Here is a 27,764-nt window from a genome sequence, read left to right as displayed (position 1 = left end):
TAATATTAAGTCAATATTAATATTTAATTAATATTAAACATTAAATATTAAATATTTGTTGTCGATTTTATGTAGAAAATATTCACAAATTCGTGATATTCAAGTATTCATTGCTATGTGTTTCAGAATGACAAATAATTTTTCAACATCTTTATTTCAAAATCATAGTGAAAGATAAGATAGACATCCAAAGGGGAGAGAGAGGGAAAGAGGGAGATAATCTTTCACCTGCTGGTTCACTTCCCCAGATGCCTACAGCAGTCTGGGATAAGCCAGGCCAAAAGCAGGAGCCAGATACTGCATCTGGGTTTCCCACGTAGATGGTAAGAGCCCAAGGTGTTACCATCACGTGCTGCCTCCTAGGTACCTTAGTCCTGTGCTGCCTCCCAGGGACATAGCAGGAAGCTGCATCAGAAGCACAGTGTAGTTAGAACTGGAAGCAGCACTATGGTAATAGATGCAGGTCTCAAGGGGTGGATTAAATGGCTGCACCACAATATCCATCTCTCATAAAGAATTTTTCTTGCTACTTTAGCTCACTGTGGCTTGATGAACTGAGAAAGAGCCAACAGTATGCTGAAATCTGGCTCTTGCACAAACAGAAAGATCGGGTCTATAGTGTTTGTCTACTTTCAGAGCAGAAATTCTCCCAGCATTGCTAACTTCTACTACAGATTAGCAAAGGACTCCCTCCAATTTTCTCAAATTTTAATAATTGTTTTAGAATCTGAAAGTACTCTGCTAGAAGTTTTTTTTTTCACTGGTTTCAATCTGGGTTGCTTTATTTAGGTTCCTATTAGCTGGATTCAAGACAATAGTAATAGGCCATCTCTTAAGGAAAGCTACTTTTCATAGAGATTATTACCTGCTTTTGCTGAACCTATGGATTTCATTTGCAGCTAATGAGCCTTCTAAAGACACTTTTCTTGCAGTGTGCAACAGAATAATGCTTAGCATCATTTCCTAAACTCTCTGTCATTCACATATTGGGAATCGTTTGTGCAAAGCAAGCAAGCCATAGGGACAAGTCAATGCAGAGAACAACAAAATAGGCAGAAGCTTTATATTTAAGTATATTATAGGCTCCAACCCACTGGCTGTGCAGTAAAGGGAAGGAAAATATGGCTTTATTCTTAGGATTATATCTGTGAAGCATGTAACATCTGTTCTCTTTATATTAATATATTTTTTTAAAAAAGCGATGCAGAATCAATTCAATTTTTTAGTAAGGACTTTAATACAGAGGTAAGAAGAGTTCATGGCATTTTAGTGGCCTGGCTGTAAAGTCAAAGTGGAGAGAGTATCTTGGAACTTTTCATGTGATTGGATTCTCCAGAACTCAAGAAACAGACAGAGAATTGTGTCTCTCTACAAGCCGATTAGGAATGTCCTCAACAGCAGAGTTCAAGTTCATTTTTAACATTCTATGGAAGTTTTCCCATCATCGCTGATGACCTCATGGTTGGAAAGTTTGAATTTCGCTAAGAGCTATGATCATGGGATAGCTTTAATTAAAGGAAAAGATAGTCAATAATTGTTGGTTTGACATTTATAAGACAATAATTCGGGTAAAATCATATTCCAAGAGAGAAATGGAAAGTTCTATTATGCTATTACCAGAATCTGAGAATAAAATTAATTTAACTTGCAATAAATCTTCACGAAATTTACAACAAACATACCGGGCAGCTTCTGAATATCTCTCCAGACATCTGAACACTGTGGCTTGACGAAGATGGTTTCGAAAATAGGCTGGATTTAAAACAATGCTCCTGCAAGAAGATAAAAGAAATGCAAATGCCATTAAGTTTTTAAAAGACAATTAACCAAAGTGTATAGGAATCAAATCACATGCATTTAATTTTATATACTATCTATTTTTAAAGGATACTAATGACTGAAGCCTTTTTCTTCCTGTAATTGTCAGTTAAGGCAAATAAACAAGCATTATTGAAAAACTAATTAAGTTTGCATCGTAAAAGCAGCTTTATATTTATAGTGCTGGATGTCTTTATAGCTGTGACAATGCAAAGGATTTGAGTCCAACTTACATTGCATATAATCCCTGGTGCTTTTTTGCTTTATGTTAGTAAATCAGACAAAGTCACAAGTTATTTGTGGGAAGTTGACTTGTAATGAAGGAGGAGTTACATAGCTGCTGAATTTCAGTTAAAAGAAAGGAACATGCTCATTGGAATTCTGTAATTGGGTTCTGGTTTTCTCATTGCCAATGGCATTGAGGGAGGTCGGTAGCATTGTTAGTAGTCTTGGCCTTGGTCCTCTTCATAAGATTCTTTCTTACTTTGGGCCTGCGTTTTATTTTGGCTGAAATGACAAGGCTGTACTTGTAGAAAAGATGGTCTTTCTACCCTGTGTGCTAACTCTTCCCTCATTGCCTAGAGGTCTAGAGAATCAATCTAAGTTGAGAAGAGAGGTGAGCCTGCCTCACCTGGTTTGATCACTCCTCACATGGCATTACTACTAACAAACTGGTCAGCAGACATTCCCTTCCTTGCTTGGTGGAGAGCCTCCTATGGTTACTCACTGATCAATGCATTTGCTGCAATGATCTGAACTAGACAGATCAGTTTATACTGTATCACCGACAGGAGCCAACTGCAATGTAGCTTCAGCTACATCGATTGATATTTGAAAATGTCACAGAACCAGCATAAGATTATTGAGCCAAATTTTGTCAGCTTTTCAAAAATAAGTTAATGTAAATCACTTGAAATTTGTCTATGGTTGAAGTAGATGGTTCTGTCTTTAAAACCTTTTAAAAAGATTTTATTGATTTCTACTTGAAAGACAGATTTACAGAGAGAATGAGAGACATACCGACAGAGATCTTCCATTTGCTGCTTCATTGCTCAAATGGTCACAATGACTAGAGCTGAGCTAGTCTGAAGCCAGGAGCCAGAATCCTCTTCCAGGTCTCTATAACAGGTGCAGGGTCCCAAAGATTTGAGCCATCATTAAGTGCTTTTTTAGGCCACAAGCAAGAAACTGGAGGTGGAGGATTAGCTTTCTATTTCACTGCAATGCCCCCCCCCAAAAGATATTTTAATAATTTAAAAAATTTATTTGAAAAGTAGAGTTACAGAGAAAGGAGGAGATACTATCTTCCATCTACCAGTTCAGTTACCACATGGCTGTAATGACAAAGGCTGGGTCAGGTTGAAGCCGAATCCTGGAATTTCATCTAGGTTTCCAACATGGGTGCAGAGGCCAAAATAATTGGAGCCATTTTTTGCTTTCCCAGGCATAGTCAGGGATCTGGATTGGAAGTGGAGTTGCTGGGATTTGAACTAGCGTATGGAAGGCTGGCATCTCAGGTAGAGGCTTAACTTGCTATTTCACAACGCCAGCTCCAGTAATAACTTTTTTTGAGAAGTTTACAGGGCCTTTTGAGAATTATATAAAAGCTATGAAATTTGGTCCAGAAGCACACACATAAACATAATTGTCTAAATTTAGAAAACTCTTGTGAAATTGATGAACTCCAGATTTTAAAAAAATTGCAGACCAACAAAATTTCTTTCCCAGAAATCTTAGCAATGGAAAAATGAAAGAGGGGAAGAATTAGATGATTCTATGATGATTAGATAGACTGTATTATTTAGCCCACTTTAAATACAGACGGACAGAAATTTTCTAAACTGTACAATTAAGTCTCAAATTTCCTGTTTTCCTTCTATTGCCACAGAATTGTTTTTAAACTACATCTCACTGCATGTCTTATGATTATTTCTGAATTAGAGGGGTTTGAGTTAATGAGGCTTTACCATACTATATGACTAATGGTTTATGCAAATTAATATATGAATCCCTCAAGAACACAGATAATTTGCTTTGGTGAGTTCTGATTAAAATGTTGGAAATTTAAAAATCTTGACATGGATTCATCCAATATCAAGATAAAACTACTAATGCCTAACACTAATACTTTTTGCTACAACAGAAAAAGAGCATGTCTGTAGTGAAAATGTTGACAGATTTAGTTCCAGCTTTTGCCCAAGAGGAGATTTCTTCATCAGGTCAGGATTTGCTTATTTAAAACAGCAATTTTTCTTTTTCATTACAACTAATTCTCCCTTCTTTCTTTATTTTTATTTAATCACATATGCCTGTTCAGTAAGTAGCTACAGATGTGATGGGTATAAAATTTCTTGATGCCTGGATGTTTTTAACCTTTAAGATTTCTTTGCCCATGATGTAGTATTTTGGTATTGCTGAATTATTCTCTAAGAATCTTGTTCTGCCAGACAAACACTTTTGACTAAAATAGATTGGATTGGAGAGAAGTTTGGGGTGAGTGGACAGGAGTAATTAGAGAAAGTTTGTTAAGAGGATAGAGGGGTAGGAGGAGTCACCAAAGTACCAGTTGATGTAATTTCAGAAGGATTTTTGTGGCTAGTAAGCGTTAGTGGGGCAGACACTATAGGAAGCATTTAAATAATGTTTTTAAAGGATAGAAGATAAAACATTGTATTATGAGTAATGATTTTAGCAGAATATGGGTCTACTGTTAGGCTGGACTGGATTTGTTTGGCCATGACACTACACTGTTCAAAACCACACAGGTCCCAACTCCCTAAGAGGGATCCAAGGACATCCTACACTCAGCCTTAACATTGAAGGTTCAATTCATTGTGTCTGAAGAACTATGATTTTTAGACTTTTATCATGGCAGTAATCCATGTGTGCTAATTATTAGATATCTAGTGAGGAAAGGCTCATGGCTGTTGTACAGCCTAGTTTTTTTTTTTAATATTTTATTAATTTATTGATGCTTTATAAATTGACTTCTTCTTTTATAGATATCTTATGTCATGTGCAACTTGTAGAGAAAATGGTGATTCGTCTCAAAAGTTCTTAATCATCTCTCATTTGATGGGGTTTGGAGAGCTGCAGGAGGCATTGTCATATCCAAAAGGAAAATTTTACCGTGCCACATTGAGCAAACTAGACATATGAGCAGAGAGATCTCTGCTGATATTATAAAAAATAAAAATATTACATTATTTTTAAAGTTTCAATTTAGTTTTGATTTGAGGGAGAGAGAACTTGACATGTCACTCACTGGTCACTCCCCAAATATCTGCAAAAGCCAGGGATGGCTTGCATTGAATTCAATGCCTATCTCCCTCGCAGGTGGCAGGAGCTTACTTAGTTCAACCATCACCTGTCTGCTCTCAGGTTCTGCACTTGCAAGAAGCTGCAAAGCATACTGAAGCTGAGCCTGGATGTCATACACGCTAATATAGAATGTGGGCATCTCAGGTGGCATTTTATTTACTATGCCAAATGTCAGCTCCCAAAGTTTATTTAGTTATGTCAGCTTGTTATTTGTGGTGTATCTTATGCTTGTTATGATTTCTGTTTGTGCATGGAAACGTAAGGTCATAAATATCATGTTCTTAAGTCTGTATGTTGAAACATATGAAATTTGATTCTTTTATATAAATAAAAAAGAAAAAACTTTATTTTAAGTTCACATGATTTGACGTGTGTACTCATTTTATTCATTTAATTATTATATGTGTGCTCATTTTATCATGTCCATATACTGTAAAATGATCAGACCACATTTTTTTTTTTTTTTGGTAATCATCCCAATTAAATCATTACATAATTCAGTCAGTCTCCCTGGAGTTAAGTAGAGTTTCACTTGTATTTCCCTGATACTTAAGGAACCTGAGCTTTTTTTTTTTTTTCGCACGTCTATTGGCCATTTGAATTTGTTCCTCTGAAAAATGTCAGTTCATTTTCTTTACCATTTCCTACAGGGTTGTTTGTCTTGCTGTTCTTGGGTTTCTGAGGCTCTTTGTAAATACTGGATATTAGTCCCCTATTGGTTGTGTAGTGTGCAAATATTTTCTCCTATTGTGCTGTCTTCTTCAGTTTGTTGGTCGTTACCTTTGCTGTACAGAAGCTCCTTAGTTTGATATAGTCCCATTTGTTTTATTTGGCTTTAACTGCCTGTGGCCTGGGTGAGTTTTCTAAGATGTCATTACCTACCTTACATCATATATAGAAATCCACTCACAATGAATCAAGGATCTCAAGGATCTAAATCTGTGAAGCGATATATTAAATTATTGGAGAAAAATATAGAAGAAAGTTTATTTTTAAAGATTCATTTATTTTTAATGGAAAATCAGATATTCAGGGAGAAGGAACTACAGAGAGAAAGATCTGTCTACTGTTTCACTCCCTAAGTGGCTGCAATAGCTGGAGCCAATCAGATCCAAAGGCAGGAGCCAGGAACCTCTTCTGGATGTGTCATGCAGGTGCAGAATCCCAAGGCTTTGGGCCATTCTCCACTGCCTTCTCAGGACACAAGCAGGGAGCTGGATGGGAAGTGGAACACTTGGGATACAACCTGATGCCTATATGGGATTCTGGTGTTTGCAAGTGGAGGGTTTAACCAGTAGGCTAGCATGCTGAGCCTCTGGCGAAAGTAAGACCTTGGCATAGACAGAAACTTCTTGGAAAACAGTATATAAGTTTGGACAGTAAGAGTAAAAATATAGTTGATATTACATCAACCCAAGAAGCAAAGGAAACATACAAAAAATGAGGGGCAACTGATCAAGTGAGAGAAAATGTGTGCAAACTATGCACCCTGGAAATGATTAATATCAAAAATCTATAAACAACTCAAGAAACTCAACAATAAAACAGTCCAGTTAAGAAATGGAAAGATGACATGAACAGAACCACTTTTCTTTTTTTTTTAAAGATTTATTTTTATTATTTTTTCATTGGAAAGGCGGATATACAGAGAGGAGAGACAGAGAGGAAGATCTTCCATCCGATGATTCACTCCCCAAGTGAGCGCAACAGGCCGATACTATGCCGATCCGAAGCCAGGAGCCTCTTCCGGGTCTCCCACGCGGGTGCAGGGTCCCAAAGCCTTGGGCTGTCCTCGACTGCTTTCCCAGGCCACAGGCAGGGAGCTGGAAGGGAAGCGGGGCTGCTGGGATTAGAACCGGCGCCCATATGGGATCCCGGGCGTGCAAGGCAAGGACCTTTAACCACTTGCGCCACCGCGCCGGGCCCCAGACCACTTTTCAAAAATGAAATTCAAATGGTCAGTAGACAAATAAAAAAAAAAGTTCAGATCATTAACCATCTGGGAAATTCAAACAAAACCACAGTTGGATTTTATTTCCATTATGTATATTCTTTCTCTACTTTCCAGAAAATTAACTTGTCTTTGAGCACAATGCCATTTACATCATTTTAAATTAAGCAGCAACTTTATAGATAGTATTATCACCTTTAAATAATGTGCAGTGTGATATATTTTGACAGATGGATAACCATCATAGCAGAGGTACAAAAATTGCCAGCTCTACCAGAAAGTTTTTTTCACACTCTCTTATAGTCGATTTCATCCTTACCTATCCAGTTTCTGGCAACCATTGACTTATTTTCTGACTTAAAAGTTTTACAGTCTCCAGAGTGCCACATTCATGGAATGACACAGTGGACACCTGTGTGTAAAGATTCTTTCATGTAGAATAACACGAAGTCCAGCCGTTTGCTGCATATGTCAGTAGGATGTTTCCTATTACTGCTCTTTTTAAATTGTTGGCATGTTTCACTGTTTAATCACTCACGAACTGATCAACATTCAGGTTGTTTCTGTTCATGGTTGTTACGAATATAATTGCTGTAGACATACTAGTAAATGTCCTTTGTTGAAAGCAACCATTCTCCTGGGAGGACAATATGGGGGTTCTGTGGCAAGCCATGTTTAACTTGTTGAGAATTGGCTCAGCCTCTTTCAAAGCATTTGTTATATTCCACTTTCTCACCAGATAGCTCGAAGGTTCCAGTTGCTCTGTGCCCTAATCAGAGCTTGCTATGATCAATATGTATGCACAGAGATTTTAATTTTTGGCTATGGTACACAGATACATACTTGCATCTAATTGCGGCTTTAGAGTTCATTTTCCTAGTGGTTACTGATATTATCTTTTCATTTGTTCCCTGGTCATTTGTACATATTTTTTTGAAATATTTCAGTTGGATTGCTTATCCAACTAAAAAAAAAATGAGACAAGCAAGGCATTTACCCTAGCAATTAAGATGTCTTCTTCACAAATTGGAGTGCCTGAGTTCAATTCCTGGCTCCAGCTCCTGAGTTCAGTGATTTGCCAATCTAAACCCTGGGAAGCACTGATCGTGTTGCAAGTAACTGCCTTTCTGCCTCCGGAATGGGACAGTTGGGTGGAACTCCTGGCTCCAGGCTCTGGTTGGGGCCAAGCCCTGTCATTATGAGATTTTGCAAATGAATCAGCAGACAGGAGCTTTTCCCGTCTGCCTAACTCTCACTCTCAAATAAATACTAATTTTAAAACTTGGTCTATCTTGTTATTGAATTATAAATGTTCTTTGTGTATTTTGGATGTGAATCCATATTTTATTGTATACACATATGATTTTTCTGTCTGTATCTTGTCTTTTAATATTCTCATTTGTTTATTTTTAAGATAGAAATTTTAAAGTTGTTGCATTTAACATGTTTTTTTCTGTTATGGTTTGTGCATTTAACAGGTATGGTTTAGGAATACTACTTACTCCAGATGCTAAAAAAATTGTTTCTGCTTTTCTTTCAAAACTTTGATAAGGTTTTAGTTTTAAATTTATTATCTGTAAATTATTTTAATTGAATTTGATCATGGTGTGAGGTAAAAATGAAGATATTAGAATCTATAGCTTTTCTAGAGCAATTTATTGACAAGATTCTACATTTTCTGTTTGATTACATTGACATCTTTATAAAAATTCTGTTGATTGAAGTATCTTTATGCCAATATTACCATTTTGACTACTATACCTTCATTGATTTTTTAAAATTTATTACAGATTTAAAACTGATTCTTCAGTCAGAAATTTAATTCTTCTGCATTTATTTATTTATTTGAAAAGGAGATTTACAGACAGAAGGAGAGAAAGAGAGAAAGATCTTCTGACCATTGGTTCATTCCACAGGGGTTCACAATCGCCAGAGCAGAGCTGATTCGAAGCCAGGAGCCAGGATCTTCCTCTGGGTTTCCAAAAAGGGTGCAGGGTCCGAAGGCTTTTGGCCATCCTCCACCGCTTTTCCAGGCTACTGGCAGGGAGCTGGATTGGAAGTGGATCGGCTGGGACACGAACCTGTGCCCATGTGGGATCCTGGTGCATGCAAACGAGGGCGATATAGCCACTAAACTACCATGCCAGAACCAATTTAATTCATAATTTAGTTGGCCTTTCTGAATCTTTTTTTTTCCTTTTTCATTTGAGCTACAGATAATAGATTGACACTTGCTAAAATTACACACTAAGTTTTGCTAACTCTACATGAAAATTTAGTGTTGACATCCTAAAGCTATTGAATATCCTAATCAGTGCAACTTATTACATAATAATTCAGGTTTTATTTCTTATCCAAACAATAGTTTAAAATGAAAATATTACGGAAATTATTAGAGATATCATAAAATATTAGATATTTTCTTTCTAGTTTTGACTGAAAAAAACAATAAATTTCACATTCCAGCTGCAAATGGCTCATTGATAATTTTGGAAAAATCAGGTTTTTTTGAAAACTGAATTTGTATTCTGATACACATACCTAACCTCACTTACTAGTTCCAAAAGCTTTACTGATGATACTTCAGCAAAACAAGATAAACTGTGGATTGTCAGTATAGTATAACTAGTTGAACAATTGATTAAAGAAAGATTGTTAAGATCTTGCCTTACATTTTGTTTTAGACGTCTCCATTAGTGACTATGACTGAGAAAGGAAAATGATTTGTGTATTTTCATATGATATATTTTATCTGGTCAGGAACTAGTATCTCCCAAGATGGAAACAAAATTCAAAGTGATTATGGTTATGGAATATAATTAATACTTTAGGAGTGGGAACTGGGCACAGTGGTTAAAATGCTGCCTGGAATGCTGGCATCCCATCTTATTGAACTTGGGTTATCCCAGCTGCTCTAATTTTTCGTTAATTTATTTGTTTATTTGAAAAAGTTACAGATAGCGGTTGGAAGAAAACGAGAGACAGATTGTGCTGTTGTCAATAATGGATTACAGGTCATTTTTCCATATGCCAATTTCATTTCCTTTGGCTATATTTCCAGAAGTGTGATAGTTGGACATTACGACAGATAAATTTTCAGTTGTTTTCACATTCACCATATTGAGTTCTATAGTGGTTGTACTAGGCTACCCTCCCACTGACAATTAAAGAAGGTGCTTTCTCCCCACCTCCACACCAGCAGGTGTTAAGGTTCTAAATGTAGGTCAAGCTCATTGGAATTAGGTGGAATCTCAATGGAGTTTTTATTTGTGTTTCCCTGATAGCTGGGGAGCCTGAGCATTTTGTTTTTTGCAAATGTCTATTAGCAATTTGAGTGTGTTGATTTCCTGCATGCATTTCTTTATAGGGTTGCTTTGCTTTCATCGAGTTTCTGAGACTCTGTAAATCCTGGATATTAGTCCCCTATTGGTTGTGTAGTGTGCACATATTTTCTCCTGTTGTGTTGCTTTCTTCTTCACTTTGTTGATCGTTTCCTTTGCTGTACAGAAGCTTTTTAGTTTGATGTAGTCTCATTTGTTTGTCTTTGACTGCCTGTGGCTTTGGTGACATTATAATGTCTGAGGAAGTCTTTTTACCAATGGCTATATCTTGGAGAGTGCTTCCCATGGCTTTCTCTATTAGTTCTATGGTTTATGCATTCAGGTTTAGGTCCTTGATCCATTTAGAGCTGATTTTTGTATAAGGTTAACAGGCAGGGGTTTTGTTTCTTATCTCTGCATGCTGGTATCCAATTGTCTCAACAGCATTTGTTGAACAGACAAGGCTTTTCCTCTGGATTGTTTGCAGTTTTCTTGTCAAAGGTTGGTTGGCTACACATGCGTGGGCTCCCTTCTGGTGTTTCTATTCTGTTCTATTGATCTTCTTCAGTATTTCCGTACCATTACCAGACTGTTTTGACTAGCAGCACCCCAGATGCCCATTGAAAGAGGAATGGATAATGAAATGTGGTACATCTACTCTATGGAATACTACTCAGGCATAAAAAAGAATGGATTTCTACCATTTACAATGAAATGATTCCAAATAGACACCATTATGTTTAGTGAGATAAGCCAATTCCAGAAGAACAAATATATGTTCTCTCTGATGTAAGACAACCTTCATATAAACATAAGGGCAAAAACAGATAGGTAAGCATGTGTGTACATATATTCAACTAGAGAAACTATAAAATGGAGATTAGCACAGACACGTGAAGATACATTACAGCATGCATCTCTACTCCCAAATCAAAGATGGACTTCCAATGAAACTGTCAAACTGTGCTGGACTTTCTACCATTGTCTATGCTGATAAGGTCAGAATATATTATTAAGTAGAAAAATGAATGATTTGTGACCATTGTTGAAGAACTATACTATTGCCATAATACAGGGAAAGTCAGTGGTGGATGAAGAGGACATGGAGAGGGAGGGTGGAAGATGTAATTCCCCTGATTATGGGACTGTATCGTTAATATTTTTAAAGACAGCGAGAGATAAATCGTCTACTGCTTCCTTCTCAAAACAACTGTAATATCTAGGGCTGGGAGTGATCAAAGCCAGCAGCCTGAAAACTCCTTCCAGATCTCACTAGTGGTAGAGATGGATGCAAACATTTGGACAGTGTTCTGTTGCTTTCCCAGGTGCATGTCAGAGAGCTAGATTGGAAGTGGGGCAGTAAGGACTTGAGCCAGTGATCATATCAGAGGCAGATATTGCACATGATTTCCAAACCTGTTGAGACACAGCTGACAGCCTCAGTTTCTCTGATTCTTACGCACGTCCTGAAACATGAATGATTGAAGATTTTGAGTTCCAGTCACCTATGTGGGAGACCCGAACTGACTTTCTGGCTTTGGACTTTGGCCTGACCCACCTGTGGTTATTCCAACCATTTCTGGAATAAAGCTGTGGCTGGAAGATTTCTATCTCTTTCATTTGCTTTGAATTAAATAATAAACTCAAAATTAACTAATAGAGTTTATAAATGTAATCATGGTTTAAGTTTGAGCACACGGGAAAACCTGTACTATTTTTAATAAACTAAATGTGATCTGACAATGTGATAGAACTACAAAAGGTATGCAGTTGATTATAATATGAGAAATTCTAAGCTCAGAGAGTTTAATTCTTTCATAATGGGCTGTAATCATGCCTACCTTTTCACTCTAGCAGGAAACATTGTCTTCAACGTTTGTAAGAGTTGTCTTTTCTCCCAAGCCTATTTGCCAAATTATCGTCTAGGAAAAGATAGTCTGGAGCAAAGACAAGTCAGGGCCTTGATCGTGACATGTAAAAGATGTGGAAGATATCTATTGAAATACCTCCCTACACAGACAATTTTTCTTACATATGTAAACACTAATTGTTGTGTTCATAGTATCAGTGTCTTCATAACATAGAAAAACAAAAATATTGTAGGACAATTATCAGATGCCTATTAGATAAAGTGGTTACCTTGAATCAAGGTAAAAATAAATCACAGGGAACTTTAAAAAGAGATAAATTAGACTACATCAAAATTAAAAACGTAAGAAATTTGAGGACACTTCTGCAATTCATGTTCCTGATAAAGGGCTAATGGCCACAGGCAGTTTGTTAAAAAAAAAAAATAGGAAAAGAAGAAAACTACGACTTGATAAGAGCAGGGCAAACAGTGCCTAGACTGCTGCTGTCAAATAGATTGAGGTCAACTACCCTGGTCAGTGGTCTGCCAGTTGGCAAAAGTCTGAAACTAAGGCCAAGGTGTGAGGACACGGGTCTTCAGCTGGGCAGTGGGCTACGGCCACAAAACTGTGTGCCTTAAGGATCCTTGAGACAGTCATGTACTGCCTGATGTGGTGTGGCAATCAGCATCTGTGCCATATTAATTCCTGTAATTTGACTCCCCAAGCCGTTCAGTTTCAGATTGAGATAGCAAATTTTCTGGGCCAGCTTCCCACCTTGAAGAAGCAGACTTCCCTCTGGCTGTCCTACTTTTATAGTCTTTATTTTGTGTCTGTCTCATTTCTTATATTTCTTAATTGCACGTTGCCTCGATCTCTAACCCTGTCCATGCTGATGTATGCAGCAGTATTAGTAGTCAAAATTTTTATATAGAAAACTCCAATGACTCAAAAGCAATGACTACAGAACAAAACAATTAAAAAAAAGGACAATAGAACTTAATGAATATTTCCCCAAAGTGTATTTTAAAATGTCCAATAAAAACCAAGAAGCCAGGAACTGTAGTTCAAGATTTAAGTCTTTTTCTTTACATGGGCTGGGATTCTATATGAGCACCAGGTTGGGTCCTGGCTGTTCTCCTTCCCATCCAGTTCCCTGTTTGTGGTCTGGGAAAGCAGTCAAGCACAGCCAAAAATCTTGGGACCCTGCATTTGTGTGGAAGACCTGGAAGAGGCTTCTGGCTCCTGGGTTCAGATTGGCTAAGCTCCTGCTGTTGTAGCCACTTGGGTAGTGAACCAGGGGTTGAAAATCTTTCTGTCTCTCCTCCTCTCAATAAACTTGCTTTTCCAATAAAAATAAATGAATTCTAAGGGGGGGGGGAGGGACCCTGAAAAGACAGCCAATATCACTGTACATTGGAGAAACTCAGATCAAAACCGTGACAAGCTGTCATCTAACACCCATTAAGATAGCTACCATAAAACAAAACAAAAAAAACTACAAAATAAAGAAGTGTTAACAAGGATGTTGAACCATCAAATCTCCTGTGCACTCTTTATGGCAATGTAAAATGATGCAGCTACTTTGAAAAACAGTGTAGCAATGCCCCCAAATTAAAAATAAACTACTATCTGATTTATTAATTCCACTTCTGGTATAAATCCAGAGGAATTAAAAATGGGATTTCAAGGAAATATTGCATGCCTGTGCTTAAGCAGCTTACTCACAAGAGCTGAAAAGAAGGAGCAACTCAACTGCCGGCGGACAGATGAATGGATAAACAAAATGTATTATGTGCATACAAGCAAATAATATTCATCCTCGAAAAATGAGGAAATGCTGATCCATAATATGGCTCAGATCAATAGTAAGGATGTTATGCTGAATAAATAAGCTACATGCTCAAGACATACTTTATAATTCTACTTACACATGCTATCTACAGTAATCAAATTCACAAAAAGCAGAATGGTGATTGTCAGGAGCATTTTAGAGAAAGGAGTAGAAAGTTATTTACTAGATATACACGTTTAGTTCTGCAAGATGAAAAGAGTTTTAGAAATTAGTTACACAATTGAATTATAGACTTCAAAGTAGATACGGTGGTACATTTTAAGCTATGTGTGCTTTACTATAAACAGGCAACAGAATGAACAAAGCATGTGTAAAAGTAGCAGAGTCAATTTACATATGCATAAATGAAGTGCATGAAATAGGAAGGGTACTACAAAAATGGCAGAAAATGTAATGAAGATATTTATTTGATGCAAATAAAGTTTTGAAATATGTGTATGGTGTTTTTATCTTTTCTATAAACTTCCTAACTTTAGGAAGTTTAGGAAGTTTAGGAAACTTCAGGAAGTTTATAGAAAAGAGTTTATAGAAAAGATATAAAGATATTTCTATGAACTTTCCTAAAGGAAACTTCCTAAAGTTTTCTTGTACATGAGAATGTATGTATTAAATGATGTGTTTGAGAGAGAATTAATATTTTTATCTAGATTTGCTGGTGGGTAATGGAAGAAGGATTTAAGTTGCTTTAAACAAGTCATTTGCTCAATTCAGATATTTCGTGTACTATAAAGGATATCAACTCACTCAAAGATGCAGGGTAATGCCACAATCTGTGTTAATAGCAAATTTACAGAAAAATCAGGTCTTTCACTTTGTTGCTTTATGTAGCCCCTATCAATATTGATTTTTGGCACGTTATCAAATATCAATCTGGCAAGCTAAATTTTTAGGTGGTGATAGACTTTGGAGTGAGAAAACTTACATCATCCTGTTGACCGGTCACAGGGATTCAGTGCATTGCGGTGATTTTGTCTTATTTGTTCTCTTGGATTGCTACAAGAATGACGATTAGAAACAAAAGCTCAAATAATGTTTTAACAGTTCTCCAATTAGGGAGAAGAATTAACAAGTCCATGTTTTCACTTTAAATATCTTCTCAGACAACCAAGACAGAAAAATGAATGACCCAATTTAATTTACATTGGAGAAATGGAGCCATTTTATCAAGTATTAGAGGATAAAATTAGAACTAAAGACATGGGTTTTTGAAATGAGAAAATTGCAGTAGATCATTGTCACAAAAAAGGCACATCGTTTTTCCGTATGTTTTTGTGAAAACATGAAAGTGAAACGTGAAACTTGTAGAAACCATTCTCAGGTGTTCCTAGAGTTCTCAGTGCATGCACGTCACAAAAGAAGAGAATGAACTTCAGGCAGCCAAATATCATCTGTAATGTTTTTCCCAAAATTACAATTAATTCCAAAATAAATGATATGTGGAAAGTACTAAATTATGAAATTACTTCAAGTGAGCCACAAACACTTCCTGTTTTCACTAACAGTTTGTGAATGAGTGCTTGGAACCACTGCACAATATCACAACACTAAAAATGTAAATAGCTAGAAGTCTGTCTTTATATAGCTAGGAAAGAATACAACACATTAAAGAATAATCAGTATCATCTATATCAAAGAATATTAGCATTATAATTTGACCATGAGATTATATTTCTTTAGAAAAATAAAATGGCATGAAGCAAATAAGATAAATTTAATGGGACATCAATATCAAGAAATATGTCCTTTTAAAAAAGGTTTTATTTGTTTATTTATTTTTGGAAAGGCAGATATACAGAGAGGAGGAAAGAGAGAGGAAGATGGTCCACTGGTTCATGGTCCACTGGTTCATACTCCAAGTGGCACCTACTACAGAAGCTGAGCTGATCCAAAGCCAGGAGCCAGGAGCTTCTTCCAGCTCTCCCCTATGAATATAGGATGCCAAAGGCCTTGGGCATTGCTTGATTGCTTTCCTAGGCACAAGCAGGGAGATGGAGGGGAAGCAGGGCTGCAGCAACATGAACTGGCACCCATATGGGATTCTGAACGTTAGCCACTAGGCTACCATGCTGGGCCAGATACAGGTGCTTTTAAAAGTGACTCTTTTAGGGCTTCAAGTCTTCCTCATTCTTACAAATGAATATTGTTTTTTTTTAACATGAATAAAATAATCATGTAAAAAATAAAGGCAATGTTTTGTTTGTTCTTTGGAAGTGTGGAGTGATATACAAATGAGCAATAGAAAAAGCATTTTTCCACATTTGATTTTTAAACTTAGTTAATTGTCTGCTGTAGGCTGAAAAATCTTCTACAATAGGAAGCCATGTTCACCCAAAAAGCATTCGTATTTATTCGTATTTCCGGCACCTAGGAAATACTTTCCACGTAATGAACGCTCATTTATTATTTACAGAATAAAGAAATATATATGAAGTGACTGAATAATATTTTTCTCAATAGGTATATTTGATTCACCAGTGATGTCTGTATCTGCTGTGATCTTAGCATATCAAGGATAATTACCCATGGGTTTTTGGGTCTATATCACAATTGAATACCAAATTTACAAAATTTCATAAAATATTTATCCTGATGTGGATGTGCTCAAGAAAAAAAGGCAGCTAATGTAACATTTTGATAAATAGAGCCTTACAATTTGAAAACTCTGAAGCAGCCCATATTTTGTAGACTGTAATTGTGTCTTCCCAATTTTTCCCTCAATCTGTCAAATGTCTGGATAGAGCAAGCATGAAATGGATTCCCATTTATTTTTCATCTACATTGTAATCCAAATACTGTCCAGTAAAAGCTGTTAGTAAATCATTGGGTCAGTTTCTCCCAACAAAATAGTCTTTAAGTAATACAGTATATCAACCTATCTTCTGACATTTTCATTTTTTGTTCTTGACATTTTCTCTTAAAGAATAATGCAGTGCTGGCCTTATTATCTTTTCTTCAGGGTCTGTAAAGCAAATACCAGCTATCAGCTTTCTTGTTGAAAGGCTATCAAGATTTTGAAAGCAAAGATGCAGATGTTAAGGCCCTACTCATCTGTTTGTGAAACATTGAGGGGGAGCAAGGGGATACAGTGGCAAAAGTGCTTCAAAACGAGTATGTGTCCAACTATACTTTTGTTGTTGTTGCTATTCTCTGTTACTTGGGTGGGACTCATTTTAGAGTAGTTAGTAGAAAGTTACAAATAATAAAGCCTCCTCTGTTCTGACTTGCAAGGAATTATCTCTGATTTATTGAGCAAGAATTACTGCACATTAATTGTTTCTGACGCTTGCAGTTTTCAAAGAAAGAGTCAGAGGGCAAGAATTACTTGAACTAATATTTTGAGTAAATGTTTTGTATGGAAACTCTAAATTCTGCTGCATTCAATTTTTTAAGAAAGATTTATCATTTTTTATTACAAAGTAAGATATACAGAGAAGAGGAGACAGAGAGGAAGATCTTCCGACCAATGATTCACTCCCCAAATGACTGCAACAGCCAAAGCTGTGCCAATTGGAAGCCAGGAGTCAGGAACTTCTTCCAGGTCTCCCACGTGGGTGCAGGGTCCCAAGGCTTTGGACCCTCCTCGACTGCTTTCCCAGGCTACAAGCAGGGAGCTGGATGGGAAGTAGAGTTGCTGGGATTAGAACCGGCAGCCCATATGGGATCCTGGTGTGTTCAAGGAGAGAACTTTAGTGGCTAGGCCACCATGCTGGGCCCACATTCTATTATTTTTACAGTGTTTTTACAAAACAAATTTTCTGAGAATCTTTAAACCAAATCAAAATAGAGTATAGTGGATTCCTTTCCAGAATACTGCTGAGTAATTAATTTGGATGCTTGTTTATTTTGAGATCTGAAAATTAGGTTTTGATTTTAAAATTTGATAATTAAATGAGATTTTGCTGAAAAGGACTAATTGGGAGAGAAACCAGAGTGAATGAATAAATGTTGGGTTGCATTTTGAAATGGTCATATTGAGGAAAGAAAGGCAGTAAGTCCAGATTGGAAGAGCAGTGCCAAATGACTAAGGGAGGGTGGCAACTGATTTTATAACCTGCCATGGCCAACATGGGATGGAAGAAGCCCAAATCCTTTTTTCACAGGATCCAATGTCATTGGAACAACAGCCAGGAGCCGTGAGTGATCCGCAGAAACAGAAGAACAGTAAACTCCCTTTGGGACTAGGCAGAGGAGCTTTCTCTGGCCCTTACTTAGTTCCAACTTTGGATCCCCACCTTCTCCTGCAATGACCATCAGGGTTGCCCTGGAGGCCCGTGCCCCTAAAAACAAAACAAAACAGAAAAACAACAACAAGGAAAATTAGAATAGATAGACGGAACAACAAGGAAAGCTTAGAACCAGACAGGAAACGGTCAGCAGGGACTCACATATACCTTACTAGGTAGGACACGAAAATAAGTTACTCCTCACTGGGGTATTGAAGATTTCTCTGCACACCCATCCTAAAACTGTTCTGTGCCTCAACTGTTGACATTTGCCTTGTTAAAGTTATAATCCAGTTTAGACTACCCTAAAAATCTGCTAAGTTCAGTAAAAAGTATGCTTCAATACAATAAACTGCTATACAAAAATGAAAATAGACACGGGACAGCTGACTAGTACCCTATAGCCATTTTAAGGTGTATAGCTGCCAGTTCTGTATATAAACTAAAATTGATATGTCAATGAAGTAGTCACAAGATGTAGTAAAGAACTTGCATTTTCTAATGTATCAGTCACAATACCATGTCATTTAATTCCATAATGTTGTAAATAGTTGTTGATATTATGTTGGGGTCCTTTAATTGGTCGGGACGATATTCTGCCAGCTCTGCTTTTAGGCCAGAGATGCTCTCCCCAAGAAACCATTGAGTTTATCTGGACATTAAGATGCTGGACTCTATGCATGGTATATGTTTGCAAAGGAAGAATCTTGACTGAATTTGAACTGTAATATTTCAACAAGATGGAGGAATCCACCATGAGGGGATGGTACGGGGAAGGGTTGGGGGAACCTCAGAGTCTATGAAACAAAGTCATAAAATGAACTGCAATAAAAATGCATTAAAAAAAGAAAAAAGTTAATCTTTATATCAAATAAAGAGAAAATATATGTAATACACTGTCTTTCATGAACTGTAAAATAAGTAGTTGTTGACAGCTGAGCTTATCTACTCCAATGAAAAGTTATTTGATCTCAGTTTGTCTCTTATTACTTGCAACCCTATATGCAACATTTTACATGGTGACTTCTCCATGTCCAGTTTTACATAATAAAACACACAGATAGATAAGGCAAAAGAACACTCAGGAAAATTTCTGTTAATGCAGACAAAGAAATAGTTAGCAAGGAAGAGTTGAGGTCACCAGCCACTTCCTGCAGCTCCAGCTGCACTGCATCCTCACCTGCATAGCTTAAACCTTTCACATTCTATGTTGCAGAAAACCACATTTTTTATGAAACACTGTTTTGAACTGATATTGGTAAGATTAATCGACATGGTTGCCAGCTGTTTTCCTGTGACAGCCTTTGCTAATTATACAATGACTTTAATCAAATTACTACAGGCAGCACTTCTAACCTTTTGATGGACATGACACCATGCCACTTTCAAGATTTCCTAAGGGGGCGAGAAAACAGGATGGTACTCAAATCCCATCCTAAACTCTCTCCCCTAGGAATATTCAGCTAAATCCTCCCCTACCTCCACCCCAAATGTTTTTCCTTGCACTTTAGGGTCAATTAGATAAGTGATTCTGATTGTTGAGTTGCCTTTCACCCTTTAAATGCTCTTACTCCTACCTGAGTATGTTTTTGCTTTGCATGCAGATAAATATCACTTTTGCTCTTTTACCTGCCTTCCTGTGTCAGAGGCAAGAACGTACACCCATGCACTCCAGGTACTCCGAGTACCAATACAGATGTGAAGGACTAAACCACATCCCTCCTGAATTTGCTTCACTCCGGCAAATTGAGCCTGGATCTTGTACTCAACGTACATGAGTGTATAGTTATTTTTAATTTTACGCTAGACATCATGGGTGAATTGTTGAGGTATCTAGATTAAAATATCTTCCCTAAAAATATGCCAATATTGTGTTTTCCCTTACCTAAGGATTGGAAGTTGCATATCCTTATTTTCACAAGCTTGGTAGTTTTTGTATAGATGGATCTATTTCAGCATTAGTCTTAATCCTTGTGAGTGGTCATTTCTGTGAGTCATGGTTCTCATCTTTCTTTTTTTAATTTTTATTGGAAAGTCAGATAGAAATAGAGGAGAAGAGACAGAGAGGAAGAGCTTCCATCTGATGATTCATTCTCCAAGTGACTGTAAGGCTGGAGCTAAGCTGATTTAAAGTCAGGATCCCAAAACCTCTTCCAAGTCTCCCACATAGGAGCAGGGTCCCAAGGCTTCGGGTCATTCTCTACTGCTTTCCCAGGCCACAGGCAGGGAGCTGGATGGGAAGCAGGGTCACCGGGATCAGAACAAGTGCCCATATGGGATCCATATGGAATCCCAGCACACGCAAGTAGAGGACTTCAGCTGCTAGGCTACTGTTCCAGGGCCAGTCCTCACTTAAGATATGATTTTTTCAGGGGTCTCAGTGGAGCATACAAGGGACACAGTGATTTATTAATTTCATCACTGTTCTTTATCACAATATTCCAACACACCCCAATACTTCAGGCCATGAAAAAATTTCATGTAGACTTTAATTCAATGTCAGATAGGCACTTTACATAGAGTCCCGTTCTGAAAGTGGTTAACTTGGACTTTGGTTAAGAGTCTTCTGTGAATCCTTATGCAGACTGCTGTCCAATGCAGTCACACACTTAATCCTTTGGCCACACGCCTTATAAATTATAAATTTTTATGCAGATTGATATTCTAATGTTCATCTTTTCAGCTTAGCATGATTACAGTCCAACTTGGTCATCATGTCCCTGAACTAGAGCACGAAGATAAGCCCACCAAATAAATGAGAAGGTGTTTGGGATTGACTTTTGGATTTCGCATCTTTTGAGAAACAAAGTCTGACCATGTCTTTATATTGAATTTTCACAAAGACTTATGATTAAGCAGTTATGAATTAGATACTATTATTATTATTACCTATTCTTATAAAATTGAATTCAGGCTTTCTAGTGTGTGACAGAGTCAAAATTCAAACTAGACAGTCAGATTCCAGATTCCATGTTCAGATTTCACACACCATGCTGTCTCTGCAACATGAAATTATGCTTATTTCCAGCAAAGCTATTTCATGTATCTACTGAGCTCTATTTCTATATGTATGGGTATCTATCTTTCTTTCTATAGAGAGAGATGAGAAAGAGAAAGTCAAAAGGCTTTGCTGAACATTCAGTAAATGCTTGTTGAATGAATTAATTAAATTAGATGTTAAGATTAAAATGAGTCCACAGTTATAAATATGTCTAAAATATCTTATTTTTTGAAATTGTGTTATAATTATATATAGTATTATATAATGATAAACTACATAATGCATTATATAAGTATAATGCAGTTATATATAATATATATAATATATTATATAGTGTATATGTATAAACACTATATATATAATTATATATAAATATAACACATTTCAAAAACTAAGATAGTTTGCACATATTTGTGACTGTGGACTCATCTTGTCTGCCACCTTGTGGCTACAAAATTCTTCAGCAAAAACAGATGAATTAAATATGGGGAATGCACAAAACAATAATGCACATTTTTAGCATCTTTACAGTTTTGTACATCAAAGTGTAGTTCAAATGTGAGGAAAAGTGTTACAGCAGGAACAGTCTTGTAGTTAACATGCCAGTGATTTGAAGTCAGTCTTTGGATTATGCAAAACACCTGATGAACGATGCTGCTAGCTTGATGGCATGAACACAGTATCACTGGGATTAGTGAGTAGAAGCACCACTTTTGGTTGAAGCAAAGAGGGCACACATGTTTGCCATTTTGTACTTGTTATGTGAAGAAAACAAGCCATTTTTTTCATAACAGTTGCTTTTGGAGCCATTGTGTGAATTATTACTATTGATTAAATGCTAACACGTGGCTGCTTAATTTGAACATGTATCTTTGTTGTTCACAAAGCCAAAAACGTTATAGCTCTTGTGGTCTTCAACAGGACAAAACAATATGCAGGTATTCTAATGAGGAATAGAATGCTTGATAGTTTTAAAGCAAATTTGAGACTTAAGCAATCTTCTAAAGATATGCAGAAGATCCTAAATTTACATAACATTAAGGTAAGGATACTTCATCTGATGCAAATAAATGCAAAAAAGCATGTTTTAATTTCAATCCATGATTAGTGTCAACTATCACAAGTTAGTAATAATACAAAAGCAGAATTCTGCATTTAATGTGTCAAATGGTTGCAAGACATTTAGACTAAATATTCTGATTAATTAATTCTATGAAATACCTCATTGATTACATTCTAGATTCTATTTTCAAATCTTTAAAATTCATTAATGCTACAATCATATGCACTGACTTTTGCTGTTCTATGACAACCCTATCTAAATGATTTATTGTATTTGGTGCATTATTAATTGTATGAATTGACTATTTAACCTCTATTGATTTGCATTTTTTACTTAATATTCAATTCAGAAATACAGGAACTATTAAAACAGCATGAAAGAGTCATAACTTTACAGTTTATTTTTACCATTTGTTATTACTTATTTTCCTCTCCATGATTTTCAAGATCTTGAAATAACACTATCAGTGTTCAAACAGATGTCTAATCCTACATATAAGACTTCTTAAAATCAATTCTTGCATCCTGAAAAACTATAGGTTTTTATTGTTTTCACAGAGAAGTTATACTAGAAAATTTCATAATAACTTTCTGTAACTTATTTTTAATTATCTGTATTAACTTTTATATAATCCTTTCAGATTTAGTATGACTCAAGAGGCCTATCAAATTATTCTGATATGCAGGAGATAGTTTGCGTAAGACATAGCACATCTTGAAAGCCATTTTTATGTGTAACTGGAAGTCACAGACTTGGTGACATATGATTACTTTCACTGCACTGCAATTTGTTATCGCTTATATATACCTAAAGATTCTTTAGGAATACTCCGTTTCAAATATCTTCCCTATTATGTTTCCGAGTCTCAAGTACCCCCAAATTTAAATACTTTGATAGATTAAAATGCACATTACATTTCCTACATTGCTTCTTTCAAGTGGAAATGGAATGGTGTTTTTGACAGGCATGTATGTTGATACTGGGTTGTAAACCATGGTTGCATAAAATAGTTCTAGAGAATAAACAGTAGAATTTTTTTTTGATCTTAAAGGGAGTCTGCTTTAGGTTTTATAGTCTACTTGAGCTGGAGAATTTTTTCAAGCTGGTTATTAAACATGTTTGTTGTCTGTGATTTCCTCTTGTCAAGTTAGGCGCACTATTAGGGCTGTGAAAAATCTTTGGTAGAAATTTTATGTTTTAGTTGAAATGGATTTTTAAATGATTTTTTTACCATGTTGAGATATCTCCCACTTAGATGCCTTAATACAACCAAAACTCTATTTCCCAATGGGTGTTAACAAAGCAAGAGATTTTTGAATTGTCATTAAAAGAAGATAGCGTGAGTGATCAGAAACAAACAGCACAAAGTTCTAGAAAGACTGTTTTAAGTTAGGGAAGAAAAGAAAAAAACAACTTGAGGGATATAGCATAGTTACTTAATATTTGTTATATATTAAAGTTAATTATCACCCATAAGATTAAAACTTTTAGGGAATATGACACAGGACAGGTACATTTTTACTGAAGAAAATACACATTTGAGTTACTATGGGGATTGTAGGAAGTCACTTATGAACCTCATGATACACAGTTCTGAAGAGTGTCAGAAGTATAAAAGGAATTACTACATAAATAAGAAGTGTCTTTCTCCCTTGGAAAGCTGTCCAAAAAACTTCATTTAAATTAGCTTTGCTGTCGCAAAATAAGTCATGAATTTCAAACCTTGAATCATGCTTCACAATCAGAAGTCACTCCTACCATTTTGCATCTCTTCTTCAATTTTGGCAATCCTTGTTATCTCAACATTGTCTCTCTTACTTACCTTATTCCCCCCAGCCTTTTTTTTTTCCCTCCTGTAGCACTTTTCTACCAGTTATCTGTCTTTTCCTTTCACCATGCATTGAGAATAGTTGCTTATATATCTATTTTTTTCATTTGGTCTTTCAGATTCTCCTAAGGATCTCCACGGTTGTTGGACATAAATCCAGCAGCAACAAAAAGGAAAGAAACACTTTGCTTTTCTTTAAATCAAACTGGAATGCAAGTTGATCATACAAACTCACAGTCTCCACTCCTTATGTGGGTAGTACTACTAGCAGTTATTGGCGTTTTACTCACCTGTGTGCATGATTCAGTGCAAGGTCAGGTTTCCTCATCCGGAGGTAGCAGGTAACAAGCTTTGTCTCAATGAAACTGGCCACGCTTGCTATGTCTTCAGCGGATGCCTCGAAAGGTTTTCCCAAAGCCGCCCCTTTGCTGCAAAGCTTGACAAAATAAAATAATTTTAGTATGAGTAATAGTGTTTTCACACAATTTATCTTTTAAGAACAAAAAAAATCTTGTATATGCCTATATACTTTTTGCAAACCACGTGTAAAATATTAATGTTTTGACTGTAAATTAATTGTTCCTGTTCACTAGGATTTGACTATAAAAGTGACACGTTTTCCTGGAAAATGTTTTAAAAATATAATGGATTTTTAAAGGCATGCCATTTGCTAGGAATGTCTGTTTTAAAAATAAAGCACACAATAAGCAAAGAAAATAACAGAAAATCAGGCATAAATCATATTAAACACCAGCGCTTTTAGGAAAACCCAGCTGAGCAATGATCTAGCCCACGATCGAGTTTGATTTAATATAATATGGGCTATCGGAAGTAAACTCCTAGAAGCCATATACATGATCAGTGATTAATTTGAGTCTGACTCATATTCTCCAGGATATTATTGAAAAAAAAAGAAGTGAAAATTTATTATAATTTGTTGGCAGAGAGCACAGTATCTGAAAATATGGCAGGAATGTGAAATTCTTAATAAAAATTCCAGGAAGTGAATGGTTTCAGGGCATTGCAGATGAACCGTATAGGAGGCAAACAAGTAATTTTGGGAGAGAAGCCCTACCATTAAAACACATCAATGAGATGACAACAGTAAATCAACAGCTTCTACCCCACGCCTTGGCTCTTCTGCTCCTTTCTGAGCCAGAGGCTGATGGAGGGGAGAGGTCCCTCCCCCTGCTCACTGACCTTGCTCAGGACGCTGCCTTTTTGCACTATTCTATCTCCATCTATGTATGTATTGCTAGACATTTTCTCACACAATAATAATAACTGGACTTAATACACTTTGGTATTTTGTCAGGTAAATTTTCTTGTATTTTAAGTTGTTTAAATAATACACGTTTTTTTTTATTAGATTAAGTCTTGAGACTGACTTTCTGCATACACAAACACCACTGTCAATAACTTTTGAAAAAAGAAATCTGGTTTGAGAAATCTGGCTATACTCTGTTTTTGACTGTATTGCCCTTAATTTTATCACATATATGATAAAATCAATATATATCAATATATTATATTATTATATATTAACACTATATGTCATAATATAGATTAATGTTATATATGATACATGATATATAAATATATAATTAACATATAAAATGTAATCTAATTTTATCTCATGTATATGATAAAATTAAGGAGGGCAATATAGTTGTGTATATATATATATATAAAACCTGAGAAAGAATCTTCTGGTTTAATAGGAGTAGTTGGAGAAACCAGCTTTGTGGTTCAGTCGGCTAAGCTGCTACCTGCAATGTTGGAATCTCATGTAGGCACCCACTGGTGTTTTGATTGCTTCACTTCTGATCCAGTTGGCATGTATGATGCTTGCAGTGTGTAAATCTGTTTGATTGGAATTGTGAGTCTTGAGATTTTCAAGGTCCTGAACCTCCACCAAGAGACACCATTTGGGGATAAGAACTTGCTTTCACCAATTCTAAACAGTTCTGTGCTCACTTTAATGCCACTCCCCAGTGACCGGAATCTTGACCTTTGCTCTCTGCCCATGGTTGGGGAAGGGAGGTTGTCTGTTCCTTTCTTTTTTCACTGTCTGGTTTTAAGCTCTGTTGACCCTAAGTCCCATAGCCCCAATGCCCTGAGCCTTCCTGCAGATGCATACCAAGCTAGTGCAAAGTCATACCGAGTGCAAGTTCAAATATTCATCAATACAACCAGGACTCAGGTTGTAGGGCATCTCTGGAGCTTTGTGAGAACTGATTTGGAAATAGGCATCTCTGGTCTCTTGCTGGTACTGGTTCTTTCCACGATGGTGCTAGCATTGAGCTTCCAGGCAAAGGCTGAGCTTACGTTCCTGTTCTCTACCCTTGTTGATGAAATCTTGCCCCTTACCAGCTGTCCTAGTTTAGGGGAGAAGTAGAGGTAGTACCCTGGCCACTGATGCTTATGCCATACTGGGTCATAACTGAGTACCACAATCATCAGATTCTGCATAGTCTGCATGTGTTTGGTAGGTCTGCATTTGCTAGAAGTGATACATACCACAAGGAATCTGTACTAACAGAGAAGTAAGTGCTGCAACTTTGCCTGGCCCAGCTTGCCACCGGCGCCACAAATGCTGCAGTCCAGCAGAGTCAAGCTCACAAATTCCCAATTAGATCCACTCCCAGCCTGGTTTTCCTGAATACTTGTGGGTGCTGTGGTCCAGTCAGACATGGTCCAACCCTTGCCCAGACACTCCCCAGCACTGCCGTGGCCTACCCATGCCTGGCCACCCCTTACTCCTTGCTTTTATGTGTGGCAACAGGTACTGTGATTTAGCCTGACCCAGCTTGTGAACAGGGGTGCCTTGGTCAGATTCAGATATGTTGTCCAGATACCCCTTTCTGAACTTTCCCATCTCAGTTCCCTTGATTACCTGTGAGTGTAGCTGTCTGGTCTACGGAAGCCTTCCACATGTCATTCCCTACTTATCAAAGAAGCCTTCAGTGTCCCCTATTCAGGTAGGTCCATGGACTCCCTTCCTTAAGCAATCCTCAGCTCCCACTATGTGGCATGGACTGGTGGATCCCAGAGCTAAGGTGACATGCTCTGGAGGCAGCTACTTGGTTTATTTCTTAGCTAAACTAAGGTTGAATTATTTTATCTTCTCTGGAATACAAACTTTCAGATTAATTTATTATTTTCTTATGCAGCCTTCTAATTGATTAAATTTTTCTTTGTTATGTTTCATTTTTCGTAGTTCAGAAATTTTTAATTATGTTACTGATGTATTTATCTGAGTACTTATTTACTTTTTCTAATGTTAACATTTGCTGTATGTTTCTGTGTCTTAAGGAAAAAATTGTAGCATTTATTTCTACCTCTTTTATGAAGAGCTGGTCAGGAAAACACTGGGTTTCCTGTACTTTGTAACTTTACCTTCGGTTATACTCAGTTACTCGGAAGTTAACTGTAAGCTTTTCTTAATATTTATTAGTCACTTATGTCATTACTTATCCATTATCTACTCAGTATTCTATTTCACCATTAGTCACTTACGTTCTTACTGATTATTTG

The 27,764-nt window shown here is 36.6% G+C and overlaps 1 protein-coding gene across 1 annotated transcript in view; it reads right to left on the bottom strand.

Moving 5' to 3' along the window:
- The window catches only part of SPATA16 (spermatogenesis associated 16), a 205,164-nt gene that overhangs the window by 133,014 nt on the left and 44,386 nt on the right, over nt 1–27,764 (bottom strand). Inside the window, exons 3-4 of the mRNA XM_041002591.1 lie at nt 24,518–24,663; nt 1,683–1,772 (exon numbers count right to left, since the gene is read on the bottom strand). Of these exons, the coding sequence (XP_040858525.1) occupies nt 1,683–1,772; nt 24,518–24,663 (236 nt within the window). The remainder of the gene's footprint in view (nt 1–1,682; nt 1,773–24,517; nt 24,664–27,764) is intronic.

This window comes from Ochotona curzoniae, unplaced genomic scaffold (genome assembly GCF_017591425.1).
Source record: "Ochotona curzoniae isolate NIBS_2020 unplaced genomic scaffold, NIBS_Ocur_1.0 scaffold_2587, whole genome shotgun sequence".
Taxonomy (NCBI): Eukaryota; Metazoa; Chordata; class Mammalia; order Lagomorpha; family Ochotonidae; genus Ochotona; species Ochotona curzoniae.
This window is presented reverse-complemented; position numbering and strand designations above follow the sequence as displayed.